Source organism: Scophthalmus maximus, chromosome 17, assembly GCF_022379125.1.
Source record: "Scophthalmus maximus strain ysfricsl-2021 chromosome 17, ASM2237912v1, whole genome shotgun sequence".
In the NCBI taxonomy this organism is placed as follows: Eukaryota; Metazoa; Chordata; class Actinopteri; order Pleuronectiformes; family Scophthalmidae; genus Scophthalmus; species Scophthalmus maximus.
This window is the reverse complement of record NC_061531.1, coordinates 2,034,129-2,050,697: the sequence shown is the minus strand read 5'-3', so window position 1 is coordinate 2,050,697 and position 16,569 is coordinate 2,034,129. Positions and strand designations below refer to the sequence as shown.

Sequence of the window (16,569 nt, the reverse complement as noted above, 5' to 3'; positions counted from 1 at the left end):
AAAAACCCAAATGTGAAAACGTACAGCTCCAAATCAATGGTGTAACTCAAACTGATTACATTGTTGTTGCAACACATTTTAATGACTATTTCCTAAACTCTGTACAAAAACTGAGTTTGAGTTTTCCAAAAACCCACCTCCCTTCCACACTGGTTAGTGGTGATTCTGCCCTAAATATGACACCTACAAATGAGGCAGTGGTTGGAAAAATACTCTCAACCCTGTCTAACATCAAAGCAAAAGACATATGTGGACTTGATACTGCATTTTCAAAACAGCATAGAAAATGTATTACCTCTCCTTTATTTATTTTAATAAACAAGTCATAAAAGAGAGCATTTTCCCCAGTAGCCTAAAATTTGCCATAGTTACCCCTGTACATAAATCTGGGGACTCACAGGAGGTCAGCAACTATCGACCTATCAGCATCCTCCCAGCCATCTCCAAGGTTGTTGAAAAAGTAGTGTCAGCACAACTCATTTCTCACCTGGAATCCAAGGCTTTTCTACATCATTTGCAATATGGTTTCAGGAAAAAACGTTCTACTGAAACAGCCTGCTGCTACTTCTTTGAAGTAATCAAAACAGACCTAGATCAAGGAGGAGTGGTGGGAGCAGTTTTCCTTGATTTATGGAAGGCTTTTGACACTGTCAATCATGAAATACTGTTAAACAAGCTGGCCAGCTATGACCTCTCCATAAACACTAAAAACTGGATTAAATCATATCTGAGTGACCGACACCAGTGTGTGAGGGTGAATAACACTCTGTCACCACTTAAATCATACACACTGGGAGTACCACAAGGGTCGATCTTAGGACCGCTGCTATTCAGTATATATATCAATGACTTACCATCAGTATGCAGTGATGTTGACATACTAATGTATGCTGATGACATACTCATGGGAAAAATGCAACAGAGGTTGCTATGAAACTAACAAAGGCAATGCATGGGGTTGCTGACTGGCTACACAATTCCTGTCTTACATTGAATGTTGACAAGACTGTTACAATGTTTTTCACAAACAGGTGCAAACTTAGAGAGTGTCCTGACATCTTTGTATATGGGCAAACAATAAAAAATGTGGACCAATTCAAATAACTGGGTGTCACCCTTGACCCAACTCTCAGCTTTAAAAAGCATATCAAAAAGCTGGGCAACACACTGAAATTTAATCTATCAAACTACAGAAACATAAGAAATTCCCTTACTGTTGAGGCATCAAGTACATACCTATATGCAATGATTATTCCACATTTTTTATATTGTATTTTAAGTTGGTCTCAGGCATGTAAAACAGCCTTAAGGCCACTTCAATCATTATATAAATGTGCCCTCAAGATCCATGACAAAAAGCCACGTCATTACCATCACTGTCATATTCTCACTAAATATGAAATGTTATATTTAACTCACATGTTTGCTTAATTTTAAAAATAATTCATAATGCTTCTGCTCCTCCTCTGAAAAGATTTGTTACACTCTGCTCTGGAAAAACAACACAGGTAACTAGATCAGCCACAAGGGGCGAATGTAGTCTTCTACAACGCAAAACTGCATTTGGGAGGACATCATTCTCCTATGAGGCTATAAATCAGTGGAATACTCTTCCTATAGAGTTAATTTCATGCACCAACTTGCACTCATTCTCACGCTTAGCAAAGCATCGGTTGTTAACAAAGCAGTCTTGCTCCCACCAGTGAATTGACGTGCTAAATTACTGTGTTTTTTTTGGGGGGGGGGGGGGGTTCTAGTTTCAGTTCAAGATGGGTTGGGATAGGGAAAATTATGTCTGTAGATTTTTATGACTTCATGTATCTGTATTGCATGCTGTAAATACTTCGTCTGTATTTTATTGCGCCATCTACCTGCCCAGGGACTACGGGCGGAAAATAGCAGTTTGCTACAACCTGGCTCAAGACATCTATTAATGTTTTTATTTGTGCACTGTCACCGTTCAAATAAATCAATTCAATTTACAATTATAATTGTCACATACATTCATCTTTGTATCTTTCTGCAAACCTCCTGAAAACTGAAAAATTCTAAGAAGAGTTATGCCACTTTGGGCAATTCCCCATGAAATGCAGGCATTAAGTTATATGTCAATATATAAGCCAACAGCAGGGTTTTGGCAGTTTACAATTATTACTGCATATTATTTTCCTTATTTTCTATTGTTGTTATCAGTCATAGCATCTTTACATACAGGCTTTGGTCACAGCCCATGGGACACATCCCTTGTTTGGACTGCAGTTTACTGAAATAATAAAATGAAGACTATGAAACATCATGTCTTAGTTTGTATCTACATGGTAGATGTGTTCAGGAAACGACTGTCTAATAAAACCCCACAGGACTAAAGGTTAGACGGTAAAAGTTGACATTAAATCGTATTAGTGAGTGTTTGCTCAGCACAGTCACTGAGCAGTGAACAGTTGAGGTACAAACACATGACTGGAACCCATGAAAAGCAGTTTTTAAGTATCCAGTCTAATGTGTGTTTTCTTGAAAAAAAAATCTCAATCGTGGGTTACATAAAACAGCTCAGCGCCACAGGGAGAAAACATGTGATTATATAAATGGGTCAATATTTTGATAATTTTGTATTAGTGTAACAGCCTCATTACCAACGCTGTTTTGGTAAAAGGGGCTGGCTACAAGGCTAGCAGGCCACAAATACCTCAGGGTAGTGTCTCATATTAGGGCTGATGTTAGTCTTATAAATAAGATGTCACCTCTGATATTTGTCATTTTTGGGGTCCAAACACTATTTCAAGCAGATTGCAACTGTCTTTCCTTATTTGACTGGTGCAGCAATTTGCCCTGTACTAACTTCTACTTGCTACGGCCTATCGGTTATGTCACACCATGTTTGGAGTGTAGTAATCATAAAATGCCTATTTTAGTAGTTCTATTATAGAAGAATGATTTTCTTTTCGTTAAATGCTATTAGCTCAAAAAACCAACTTCACCATTAACATAGTAATGTTTGTTCTGTAAGCATGTTTAAAATTGACCTGTAGAATGTTTAATTATAAAAACCTAAATTGCCCGTACGTTGTTTCATGTTAACATTGCAATAGGTTAGCTAACTAACAGTTGGGACCTTTTTATTTTCTAACTTCACCCAGACACATTACTCCAATTTTACTCACCCCAAAACCTGTAGGACAGACTTCTTAGAAGGTCTGTTAGTACAGTTAACCGCACAGCAAGACATTTGTATCCAATATTAGAAAGAAAAAAAGGTAATGAAAATCCTCAGAGAGGTCAAGTGTACTGAGTAAATTAATTAGCAAAAGGGAGCCTAGCAGTGGGCTAGCAGCTAGTGACAGAATTCAAGGACAACACCCAGGTGACTGCTGTCAATCAAATAGACAACGCCCCCAATTATTCACAATTTTAAACCTTAATATCATTTAAATGGGCGAGTTAGAAAAAAACTCACCCCCTCGCCCCCCACAGTTGTCATGAAGGAGGGGATTAGCCATTGGGACCAAAAGAGTTTTTTTGTACCAGGCTGTAAACATGTTTAATTCTGCTGTGAAGTAAACTATGGGGATTGACTCCATTTACGAGCCAGCGTCAAGCGGGCATTTAGTGAACTGCAGTCTATATAGCACTTCCTCATAGGCTTCATATCTCAGCCTCAGAGTTGGCCCCTTGGTCTTGTCATGTCAAAATAAAAGCCCTCTTAGAGTTGTGTAATTGCGACATCATGACATTTCATGAAATTCTGTAGGAGTGGTGGCAATAATGAACTTGGCGGAAAACCTGGTGTCTTATATTTCTAATTGAATAATAACAATAATAATAATTATCTTTATCGTTTTATCACCCAGCCCTAGGTACAGCACATAACTTCCTATTCTGATTCCAATTTTTATTATATGCCTTATTTTGCATTTGTCTGGGTAAACACAATGGGTGGCAAACTACTAGTAGTGAACTATTTGTTCCACTATAAAGAGTGGAAGTGCGATCTCATGGGTCACTTTTGCTATATCTTTTTCAAGAGGGAAAAAAGCTCAGAAACGTTTTCCCTGCATTATCACTGTCTCTCTTCCAGATTCTTCACCTGTTCCTCTCCGTTTTCTGATTCAGGAGAGACTCGATCAGCTGGCTGCTTTGTCAGTTCAAAGTAAAGAGAGAGTGGGATGGGCAGCTTGCACTGGAGAGATAGTCAGTAGGGAGGGAGCTGGTCTGGTCCAGTCTACATTCAGATCCGATTTTGCCAAACAGTGTATGGGTTCACACAGTGTTGTGCACATACATGTGTGTATCTGTGGAGCCTGCCATCCCACAAATTGTGAAAAAAGACCACCCTGTGTTTTTTTGTGAGCTGCTAAACAGCCTGGCTCTGAACAACTGGTTCAGATTTCTCTCCCACTCTGATGTCACAGTTGGACTCTTTTGCGGTAACCCCCCCTGCAACTGGAGAATCACCTTTCTGGTGAAGGAGCGTGACATTTCCTACACATTTTGAAATCAGTTGACCAATCACAACAGATTTGGTCAGCTGGCCAATCAGAGCAGACTGGAGTTTATCGGGAGGCGGGGCTAAAACAATTCAGGCTTTTTAGACAGAGGGTGAAAAGAGGAGCTGCGGGAATGGGCAGTATGAGAACACTGATGCCTTTTCTGAACATTAGAGCATGTAACTTTTTCAAGTAAAATGTAAGAAGCTGTAGTGATAACAGTTTAGAATTCCCTTGGTAGCCAGAATGGTTGTGTCATGATGAAGAGCTCCTCCAGGCCAGGATTTGGAGATATTTACAACTGTATGGTTGCACCAAGACTTGCTGATCATCAGCACACACCACCACCTTTGCTTTTCCCTTATAGGGCTTGTGATCTATCTGTGGGGTGCAGGGAGAAACCTGTTCGCTCCCTAGTGTGGTCCAGTACGTTATCCGACATCCATCTTTCTGTAAAGTATATTTTACAGCAGTTCTACATCTTTAGTTACAGGAATTTACATATCTTGTTTAGTGATTGTCCAGTAAGATACTTGAAGGGGATCAGCAAGCAGGAGTTTAATTTTCACCCGAACACTGGCCTACCTGGCCCTACTCCAGTGGCATTTTCATGATTGAGGGATCATGTCCAGGTTTCCAATCATTCCCCAACTCCACATCTTCACCAGATGCAGAGTTTGGGTTAGTGTGGAAAGTAATACTCTCAGTGGGTAATCACAAAATGCGTGTGTTGTTCTCAAATACTTACTTGTATTATTGTCAAGAACCATTATCAGCACTATAAGAACAACAATGGTCATCAGTAGATGACATATTCCCCCAACCCCCAGCATCGACAATAATTGAAAGATCATCATTATTGTAATATTTCCTCAAGTGAAGAAAAAACACAAACACACCAAAATCAGAAATGTACAGTAGGGCATGCTGAAAATAAGTGATCAAGTATCATTGCTGTAAAGTTTCTTGAAAAAATCCATATGGTTTAAAAAATAACCCACTCTTAATCTGGCCAAGTTAAAAGTTTTGCGATGGAACAAGGGATAAAAAGAAAATTCATAAATCCCAAAATCTTAAAAGGCACCACTTCAATACCTGATAAAAAGGTTCTGCTCCAGGTTCTGCACAGTGCGATCTTGTGTCTTTTGACAACTGAATAACATTTCATCTGGAAAATAAAGCTGATGAGTGTTACAATAATTGCACTGCTATGATTTGTGTCTATCTACTCCTTGTTGTCTGTCTCTGTAGGAGGGGTTAGATGGTCTGCTGCAGATACTGGTCGCCCAGCTGGGCTCAGACGATGTCAACATGTTGACCTGTGCGACTGGCATCCTGTCCAACCTGACCTGTAATAACTCATACAACAAGGTAACCACAATGAGATGGTTATGTCATTCTGAAACCATGGGCATTGAACTGCCAATATATTCTATTTTTATCTGTTATACAACTAATACTTTGTGAGCACAGGACTACTACTGATAACATGAAAAGTACTTGTCATCGTAACTTGCTTTTATCTATTCCAAAAATATTCACCAACAATCCCAGCTAAGTTAATGTGTAATCTGTGGTGTCTAAAAAGTCCTTCCAACCTGCTGTCTGAATGAAGTACAGACCTGTATTGAGACCAGTACTGTATATAATGATGGATGACACATCACTGTTTCCTCCCATTGTACAAAAATGAAACTAAAATATCGTGGATTTGGGTGCTGCCATCTTGGGCGTTTAATGTCATTTGGAGTCAGAGTCTATATACAGTAGTTGTGATCATGGCCTCGAGAAGCGGTATCGAGGTCCCACCAATACGCACTTGATCAATCGTAAGTCAGTCTCAGCTGTCGATGTATGACATTTAACCCTGTTCTTTTTATCAGAAATACTCAATTGATCCATGGAGTTCATTGGATAAATGTTTATAGCATCATAATAACTTATAAACCCCACCTCCTCCATATAAGTGGTTGGGATGGGATGACATGTACTGCAGTTAGCTACCAGGGGTTGATCAAGATGATTAGGCTTCACTTTTTGGAGTTGTTGTGTCACCCATCTTTATCTATGCCATTGGTCTATACCATTGTCTACGGTATAAACAGTTGACTCACAAATGGCTTCTGTTTTTTGAACTGTGATGTTCAACCCACACTGGTCTGGGGCTCAAAGAAAATCGTGTTCATGAATACATAAGGACATTAAATGATTTTTAATGATCCTGATTCCTGTATTGTCACATCTCCATCACTTCAGAGGACATTATATTGACTTACACTCATTTCCTGGAGACTTAACCATAACTACTACTTTACACTAGCCCTTACCTTAACCTTAATACATGTCTTCAGCTTAAAAGGTAATGATTTACATTCACACATCAGTTGTCCTTTATGTCTCCATAAGGGAGAGAGCCCCATAACGTGACTTAGGTAATATCTACACACACACACGCACACGCACACACACACACACACACACACACACACACACACACACACACACACACTCACGCATTTGTTAATTGTTGTTGTGTCCCTACTCCATGTTTTTAAAAAATTAATTGATGTTATCCATGGCATAAATTAAGCTTCATTGCATACCTGCAGACTCTATTCTCTTCTGCCTGTTATCTTTCAGACTCTGGTGACTCAATGTGGCGGTGTGGAAGCACTGATCCATGCTGTGCTTCGGGCCGGGGAGAAGGAGGACGTTGCTGAGCCTGCGGTCTGTGCCCTGCGTCACCTCACCTCCCGACACCAAGATGCAGAGCTGGCCCAGAATGCTGTGCGCCTCCACTACGGTATCCCTGCTGTCGTCAAGCTGTTGGGGCAGCCGCACTACTGGCCTGTAGTAAAGGTGAGGGGAGTCACTGCTGTGTATTCGTAGTGTAAATTGATTCATTTGGATCTATTTAGAGTGTTTGATGAACAGGAGAAGTCCAGGATGTTAAAAGTATTGACAGTATTTATATGAAGCGGTTTTGACTGAAGGGAGGCAATCATACAAAAGACAGTACTTCGGTTACTGAGACAGACTTTATATACACAAGAACACACATATACCTGGAAAGGCAGGAAGAGGCAGAAACAATGTTCCCTACCACACCAATAAAACACATCCCTCATCATGCTTCACTCCCAAAACAACACAGGTATGGTGAAAGCCAGTGTCGTGCTTTGTTCATGGGAGGGAGACAGACAGACAGACGAGTGTGAAACATTCTTAAATTTATTCAAATTGTCACTGTCATTTATTTTGGTTTATTGAGCATTTTAAGATACTCGAAGTCTTGAAATCACAGTAAGCAAAAATACCAATGTATGCCCTGGCTGACCATTTCAAAGGGTTCACAGTGTTATCATTAACGACTAGCCACTAAAAGATCTTAATGGGCCATGAATCTAAATAAAAATTTAAGCAAGTTTTGCTTATCACTACAAACAATTAAACTCACTTAGTTAAAATGAGTATTTAAGTGATTGATCTGACTTCAAAATTGTAAAGCCTAATCTGAGATGTACAATTAGCATTAAAATCTCAAAATTACACCTCCGAACTCTACAATTGCAGTTTGTAAACATCACGTGTCGACACGTTAAGAGACCTGCTAGCGTGCAGTGCTACGACTCAGGGGTTTTGGCCTAGTGGTTAGCGCGTCGGTCTACCATACCCCAGGTTGCGGGTTTTTGCGGCCCAGCCAGAGCAGTAAAATCATCAACAACAACAAAGATAGAGACTGCCCCATTAATTGATAAAGATGTGCTGCGGTAGCGTATAAGTGTAGTTTATTTGCCACGATGGAGGCGAGGCTCAGTCTTTTAGAAGCGCGGCTCTGCACCATGGAGAGTATATTGTTAGCTGATACTGTTAGCCAGTCCCCGCTAGTTGGTGCGAGCCGCTCCAGTGTAGCTCCTTCAGCTCCCCCAGCAGCTCCTGAGGACAGGGTGGCTGTCCGCAATAAGGAGCATAGTCCTAAACTGAATCCCACAGTTCACCACCAACCACTTCACGTTTCTGATAAATTCTCTCCGCTCAGCAACGCACCCGGTGAGAAAACAACCCTGGTCATTGAGGAACATGAAGTTAGCGAAACCAGCGACCACAGTCAAATGTATTCCTGGGGCCAGAGCAGGCGACATTGAATCCTATTTAAAACCGCTGGCTAAAGATAAACGTAGATATGGTAAAATTATTATTCACGTCGCCAAGTAACGACATCCGATTACGACAATCTGAGGTCACAAAGGTGAATATTGATTCTGTGTGTTCTTATGCAAAAACAATGTCGGACTCTGTAGTTTTCTCTGGACCCCTGCCCAGTGTGGTGTCAATTTCTCATATGATCATGTATTAACCTTTATTCTTTTTAAATTGTGTTTCTGGTATGTGGGAAAGACTGCTGTTATTACAGAAAACTGCGCGTGCATTCATTACAACCAACAGACCAATGTGTGTGTCTCGGAGCTCGCCCGCTGCAGGGGGCGTGTCCAACTCTCACTGCCCGACCCGACATGTAGCATGGAGAGACACAGAGACAGACCGGCTGCTCTGTGTGGCGACAGAGAGTGAACCAGTCGAAAGTCTGGTTGTACTTCACTTAATCGACGGAGACAACGCTCATTGCCACAATTGTAACAAATATTTTAGAAGTAAAGTTGGTAACATAAGTCGGAAAGCATTTCAGTGAAAGTGAAAGTACCCTCTACTTCTGCTCGTCCGAGTTAAAGGTCGATTGGTTATTTTCAACTCTTTTTGACTGCTCACTTTGATCGTGATATGATCTTTTGGCGAGATTGCCCACCCCTAGCCGCATGTCATCCCTAAACCGCTGGCTGTCAAGGTGGTGTCCAAATAACAATGTGAGCTTCATAGATACCTGGCGCACCTTTTGGAGAATTCCTGGTCTGATGTGGAGAGACGGCATTCATCCTGCTTTGGATGGTGCAGCTCTCCTTTCTAGAAACCTGACTCAGTGACCTAAAACATATTCATTTAGAATGTCTTTTGATACATAGTGCTGTGACATTTTGTCTGTACTTTTGTCTGATTTTTATTATATATTCTATTTTATGTTATTTCTTGATGTAAAGCACTTTTGATACCTGGTGATTGTTGTTAAGTGCTAACAAAAGTTTATGGAACCATCAAACAAGTCAAGAAAACAAAGTGGGGAACATCGGATCTCCTTTTCATTTATCATGTTCAATGTCCTCAATTGACCAGAGCAAATCATGTCACATCAATCAGTCCATTTCTCCCATTTTCTGTAAAAGATCACTCCTCTGGACCGCAGACAGAATGTCATCTTTTCCATTGCATAGATTTCTTGAACTATGTCCATCTACCTTATAGCTTATACCAGTTCTTTGTAATTGCCTTTTTACATGCCATTAGTAATATTTTACACATATACCAGTCTTTTTTAAGTAACCACACCATCATCATAGAGCACAGAAGTATAAAGCTTTAACATTATAAGGAATTTCATATCCCAAAATGATTAATTAATTAAAACCAATCATGAAAACACATCTGCGAATCCACACTGCCTCCAACACTGCTCCAGTGACTGAGACTGTTTATTTTTAATGTGCGGTGTGGTAAAGAAACAGGTGTAATTCTCTCCACCTCCTTGAGCTTGTGGATGAATGTTGTGTACTCCACATTGAGCGGCAATCCTTCAGTGACCAGAGTTGCAGTCTTACACACTTCTCTGCCACGGAGGAGCAGGACACAGAGAGCCTGCCTCTGTGGACGTGCACGCCTGAGTCCAGGAACGCCACGTGCACACTCTAAAAATAGTTCACTGAACAATAGAAACTTCTAATAAGCAGGTATCGCGGTTGCATCACTATGTCAAAATAAAAATGAAACGCCAGCAGCAGATGAATGTAGCAGTGTGAGTTGGTTGATTCAGTAAATTAGCTCAGGATAATCATATTTTCTGTCTTCACCTGAGTTCCGGATAGGACGGTTCTTGGCATAGGCGACATAAGCCGTCGCCTAGGGTGCAGAATGTCAGGGGGTGCTGCAAGGATGACTTGCGAGAGCAGAGACGCTCTCGCTCACTGCCATGCACTTATGGAAAAAACAAATCTCGCCGAGACCAGTGTTCCCTAAAACCTAACCCCTCTCGTGGATGAGTCCCAGCTACCTCTGCTCCAGAGCGATGATCAGCTGTCTATTAAAAATGTATCATGGTCATAACCATGTCCAAATTCAGCACTGCACTGCACTGTAAACAACAAGTGTGTGACAGACAGACAGACAGATTTCTTGCAAGATTAGTAAGATGTCTCCAGCAGTGGAGAGAACATTTACATTACATTACATTCAGTACATTCAGAGTAGCCTCTCTGCTGCCCTTATATAAAAAATGTATATGTCTGAAAATTATCTTCATTTCTTTGAGGATCACAAAACATATTTTTGATAGGGGTAATTAAATGAAAATCATAATACAGACAGAATTATGTTAAATATGAATGAAAATCATCTGATACATTGCAATATCCTTAGGAAATAATCTCCTTCAGGAACTACAGTACACAATTGTTTACAAGAGCATGAAGTTCTTATCGATCTAACCTCCTAAATTGCTGTCAAACTTCACAGATTTTTCTGGCAGATATTGTGATTGCGATTTGATTTGCGATCGTAATTGCGCACACACACACGCACACAAACTGAAAGAGAGCACAATGTGTTGAAGAGAAGAAGGGGAGAGAGCAGTGAATGAACACACGGTGACGGTGTGTAGACTTTAGCTCTCTCTCTGTTAGCAGTCTGTCTCTTTAACATGGGAATTGTTGTGGTGTTCATCATTTTAATTGGCCATACACTCGTCCTGTAGCTGCTGTGGCGCTGTGTCAAGTGCTGGTACAGGTTGGTGGTGTTGCCTCAGGACATAGCGGCTGAATGCTTTGCACAATACCTTCTTTTGTTGCACCTCTATCGCCTCAACCCGAAAAATTCCCGTATCACCGAATTGCAGCTTTCCTTGGGACTAAATTGTCAAACGGTGCTTCTGGCTCCTCTAATGCAATGTTATTCTTTGGTTTCACTCGTGTGTTGTTGGTGAGCGTATACACAGTCGCCCTGGGCTACTTCGGATCGGTGAGAATGACTAGTACTTGCGCAGCACAGCACTTCTATTTATTAAAAGTTTGTTTAACAGTGGAAATTAAATTTCACATAATTTCATTTTTATTCACTCAACTTTAATGGTGAACATTTTTCACTTTATAAAATGATTCTCTCAAGTTTTGGCGATCGGCCCATATATTAAACAATAAAGAAAGTAAGACAGCTTCTTCTTATATATAGTTTAGTACTATTATTTCTGGCAGAATTTATGATTATGATCACCCTGGATTTTGTATCTTCATAGTCCCTAAATGAATGTAGAAATGCAAGAAATGGGATTGAAATCGACTGACAAATCGACTGTTTTGTGTTCAGGACTGTCTTAAAGACATAAAGCCTGGATGACTTATAATTTTTTACTTCTAAATTCAGACAAAACTGAGGTCATTGTGCTCAGCCCTAAACACCTCAGAGAAACACTGTGAGGAACCTTTGAGTTATCTTTTAACCAGGACCATGTCCTTCGACTTGCAACTCTCTAGGCCTTTTTTCACCCGCGCAATATCAAGAACATTATTCAGTTCAATTCAATTTTATTTGTATAGTGCTAAATCACAACATACATTGTCTCAACGCACTTTACATAGTGAGGTCAATATTACAATATTACAGGGAAAACCCAACAAATCCCACAATGAGCAAAGCACTTGGTGACTGTGGAGAGAAAAAACTCCCTTTTAACAGGAAGAAATCTCTGACAGAACCAGACTCAGTTGTGGGCGGTCATCTGTCTCGACCGGTTGGGGTGAGGAGAGAAATGAGGAAGAGGAGAAGTGGGCAGAAGAGGGTGGGGGGAGAGACAGTAGGAGAGAAGAGAGAGAGAGGACAGTTGTACAACCGCCACTTAAGTCTCTACCAGACTGACACTTAAAATTACAAAAATAATATAGACACTTATAGATGCAATAATGTTGTTGTTATTATTAATAGTAATAATAATAATTATAATAATTCCTACGATTACAATAGGTTCCTCGCTCTGACTCTGTCAGTGGCTCGGGACCTAATATTAATGATGGATTTGCAGCTCTGGAGTCAGAGATACACTAGGAGAGAGAGAAAACACAAACAGTTAGTGACGTGATGTAAATACAGAGAGGAGTATTATACCACAGTCTTTCGGCCCGACACGAAGTAGAGGGCTGGCGACCCTCTTAACTGTGGTATCATGAGCATATATAGTGGACTGTGAGCTATTGCTTTTATAAAATGGTTACAACTATGGCGAAATGAAAGTAATACACACACTACAATTAATTATTTTTTATTTGGTCAAAGAAGCATTTTTTTGACGAGTACAAACAAGAAGTCCCTCCTGGCTGCCTGCACAGTGCACGGCTGTGGCGTTCCTCAGTAAGAAGGTTACGAGATGCTAGCTGGGTTCGCCGCTATTCAAGCTGACCGTGTGCTGTAAGCTCTCGTAGGTTTCCCCAACTTCCTTCTACTGCTACTCCACAGCACTACTCACGTCGTCACTTCTTGAGTCACGGAGGGATACGGACCTGTGCAAACTGATTCGACGTCATAGCCGTGGTATATGCTCAATATACCACGGCTATCAGATCGCTTGATTTGAGCTCCCCATTTTATAACAGTTGCTTTAATCTCTACCAGACGGATACTTCAAATTACAAAAATACTGGTTTGAGTGAGAGAGAGAAAATGGGGGATAGAGAAGAGGTGGGCAGGAACATGGGAGAGGAAAGATAGGAGAAGAGAAAAGAGGAGAGGGGATTGTAGCGGAGCGGGAACCGTTAGACTTCTAGGTCTTCAGAGAAGGCCCAACATATCAGCATTTTAAATGTCATATTTAACATATTTCAATCAATAATAATTATATCTTTTAATTCAAATTTTTGGGCTTATTTTAAATGCTTCATAAATGACAGTGTTACTGACTTAAAACCTTGAAAATAGAATTATCTAATCAAATTTAGTTGTTGTTGTTGTCTCTAGGCAGAAAAGAGGTTACAGCTGGCTCGCTCATTGGCTAGGACTTCATGACAACAATGCGTTCCTGGCGATGATTGTGTGTGCGTATGTGCCTGTCTGTGTGTGTGTGTGTGTTGGTGCCGTTGTGCGCTGTGTGTCGGAGCTTTTTACCTTGTGGTAAGACAATGAAAGTGTGTGTGTGTGTGTGGGGGTGTATTGGAGCTGTGTCTGAGCTTGTTGTGCAGCGTGTTAGAGCTGTTCACATCTTTAAAGAATAACTGCCCAGTGCCAGACCCCACGGTTCGCTACTGAATTGTGGAATCATCGTCACAGGCATCTCCTCTCTGCTCTAGTCCTGCGTACGTTGGTAGCGCCTCTTGGAAATCGAAAAAATGTACAGAGCGGTCCCAGACACATTTGAGAATTTTCCAGGCTATCAGCAAACAAGAGGAACACATGAATGTGCGCATTGCCACTCTATCATCACAACACATTAGCACATTTGCACGTCATTTACCAAGCAAATGGTACAGCAAGTCCTGGTGACACGTCTCTGCTGATAGGGAGCTCAAAACTGAGCTAAATCTTCACTTGAACATTTTTATAATACAATGTTTAAACAGGTTTCTCAGGGTTTAGATATCATGCAGGTGAAGCAAGACAAAACATTCAGCTGAAAGGTTTTTCTGTAACAGCAGCAACACTTAATCAACATATCATTTCAATTTTTAATCGTATAGCACCAAATCACAACATTGATTGTCTAAAGGCACTTTACATAGTGACCTCACAATATTACAGAGAAAGGATATTCAGCAAGTACTTGGCGACTGTGGAGGAGAAGAAACAGGAAGAAGTCTCTAACAGAACCAGACTCAGTTGTGCTGTGACCGAGTTAGGATGAAGGTAGCCTAGCCCTGAGAGGAGCAAAAGGGGGAGAGAGGAGAGGTGGGCGGAAAGGGGGGGAGAGAAGACAGAGAGAGAGAGAACAGTTGTACAGTAGTTGCTTTAATCTATACCAGACTGATACTAATAATTACAGAAATTATACAGACACATAGATGCAATGATGTAGATAATGACGATAATAATTACAATTTTATCAAATTTATCACCGGTTCTGATGTGTGTGCAAATTTTCGGCCAGGTCAGAGCATGTAAAGCGGCTCAAATTAGCGATTCATTTGCGGAATAATAATAATTCACTCCATTACAGTAGGTCCTCCCTCTGACTTTGTCAGTGGAGCTCAGGCCCTAATAATGACAGAATTGGATCCTGCTGATCCTGCAGAGATACAGGATAGAGAGAAAACAGAGTTAGTGACATGTAATGTAAATACATGGGGGCCGAGAGAGAGAGAGATGCATGATGGGAGTTCCCCCAGCAGGTCTAGGTCTATAGCAGGATCACTAAGAGATGGTTCAGCTCGAACTATAATCTTTATCAAAGAGGAAGGTTTAAGAGATGTGGTCTGCCTCCCTGGTTCCAGAGGAGAGGAGCCTGGTGGTTGAAGGCTCTGCCTCCTGTTCTACTTTTACAGACTCTGGGAACCACAGAACACAGTACTGAACTCTGGTGAATGTCCATATGCTGGGATTTGGCGCAGATGTCTCTTCAGCAGCCAGTGAGCTCTCCATCCACAGAAATATTTTCTTACAATAAATATCCCCCTTTGCTTCCCTTTGATCTAAAGCAGTTGGTAAACATGAGCGCAGTTTGCTGGTGTTCAAAACAGGAACTGGCATTTTGAGGACAACATGCAATGTTGCCTTTAGAGCTGACCCACATACAGCCTGGAACATCCTGTTGAGAAAGCTCTTTGATCATTCTTCTCCCCACAGGCCACAGTTGGTCTGATCCGGAACCTGGCGCTGTGCCCGGCCAATCAGGCGCCGCTAAGGGAGGCAGGTGCTATTCCTCGATTGGTCAACCTGCTGCTGAAGGCTCACCAGGACACGCAGAGACATGCCTCAGCCTCACAGCAGACTTACCAGGTCCGGAATACACACACACACACACATACACACACACACACACACACACACACACACACAGAGAGAGAGAGAGTTGCTGTTCACCTGAACAAATACTGTACAAGCTCCTAACAGATCTGAAACCCCAATGTTGAACCGGGACTGAGTCCACTGACCTAATCAGTGGATTTGGTCCTGGAGAGCCCACTACTAATGTATCAATAGTTATCAATATTCATCACAACATCAACATTTAGAAATCAACCCCCTGCTTCTAGCCATGCTGGCACACAGGGTGAAAAATGAGAGCTGTGTGAAATCAGCTGTCAAAAATAGAGCATCCTGTATCTAGCCGTGTCATTAGTGGTATTCAGATAGCTGGTTAATTCTCTCCTTTGACATCATTCTTCCTCTGTCTTTCTGCCTGTCACTCTTTCAGGATGGTGTTCGCATGGAGGAAATTGTCGAGGGCTGCACAGGAGCACTACACATTCTGGCGAGAGACCCAATCAACAGAGGAGAGATCGCCAGCATGCAGACCATACCACTGTTTGTACAGGTACACTGAGTAGGCCTTTGTACATTTTGACCCGGGGAGTGGTAAACTCAGGGTGCGTGGAGAAGGTCCTGGAATAAGTGGGTTTACAGCTCAGCAGGTTACACTGCTGATTTTGGCACAGGAGGGTCATACCTCTGAAATGAGTGAAACCAAAAATAGTTACAAAGACTCGGATGTCGCCTGGGTCAACAAGGTCTGCGTCTGGGGTTAGGCAACCAGGACAATCTGATGAGAAGGGGGCTACTGGAACAAGACACTCATGGACAAGGATGGAAATGATGAATACTACTCTACAAGCAATCCCAGTGGCTAGGTTAACAAAGAAACAACTACGAGCTCAGTGCTCCAATGTTTGCAATCGCAAACTGCTATCACAACTAAGAGGAGTACAACAAAGAGGTTATGGCAAGGGGGAGCCACTATGACATATCATCAACATCATCATCCCCACACTCCGAGATCGGGTTCCAA

At 41.5% G+C, this 16,569-nt stretch overlaps 1 protein-coding gene across 3 annotated transcripts in view; it reads left to right on the top strand.

Moving 5' to 3' along the window:
• jupb (junction plakoglobin b) overlaps positions 1–16,569 on the top strand; it is a 127,912-nt gene that overhangs the window by 100,782 nt on the left and 10,561 nt on the right. For all 3 annotated transcript variants that reach the window (XM_035616138.1, XM_035616137.1, XM_035616135.1), the window contains 4 exons: positions 5,736–5,855; positions 7,125–7,343; positions 15,408–15,560; positions 15,979–16,098. In XM_035616138.1, coding sequence (XP_035472031.1) covers positions 5,736–5,855; positions 7,125–7,343; positions 15,408–15,560; positions 15,979–16,098 — 612 coding nt within the window. The remainder of the gene's footprint in view (positions 1–5,735; positions 5,856–7,124; positions 7,344–15,407; positions 15,561–15,978; positions 16,099–16,569) is intronic.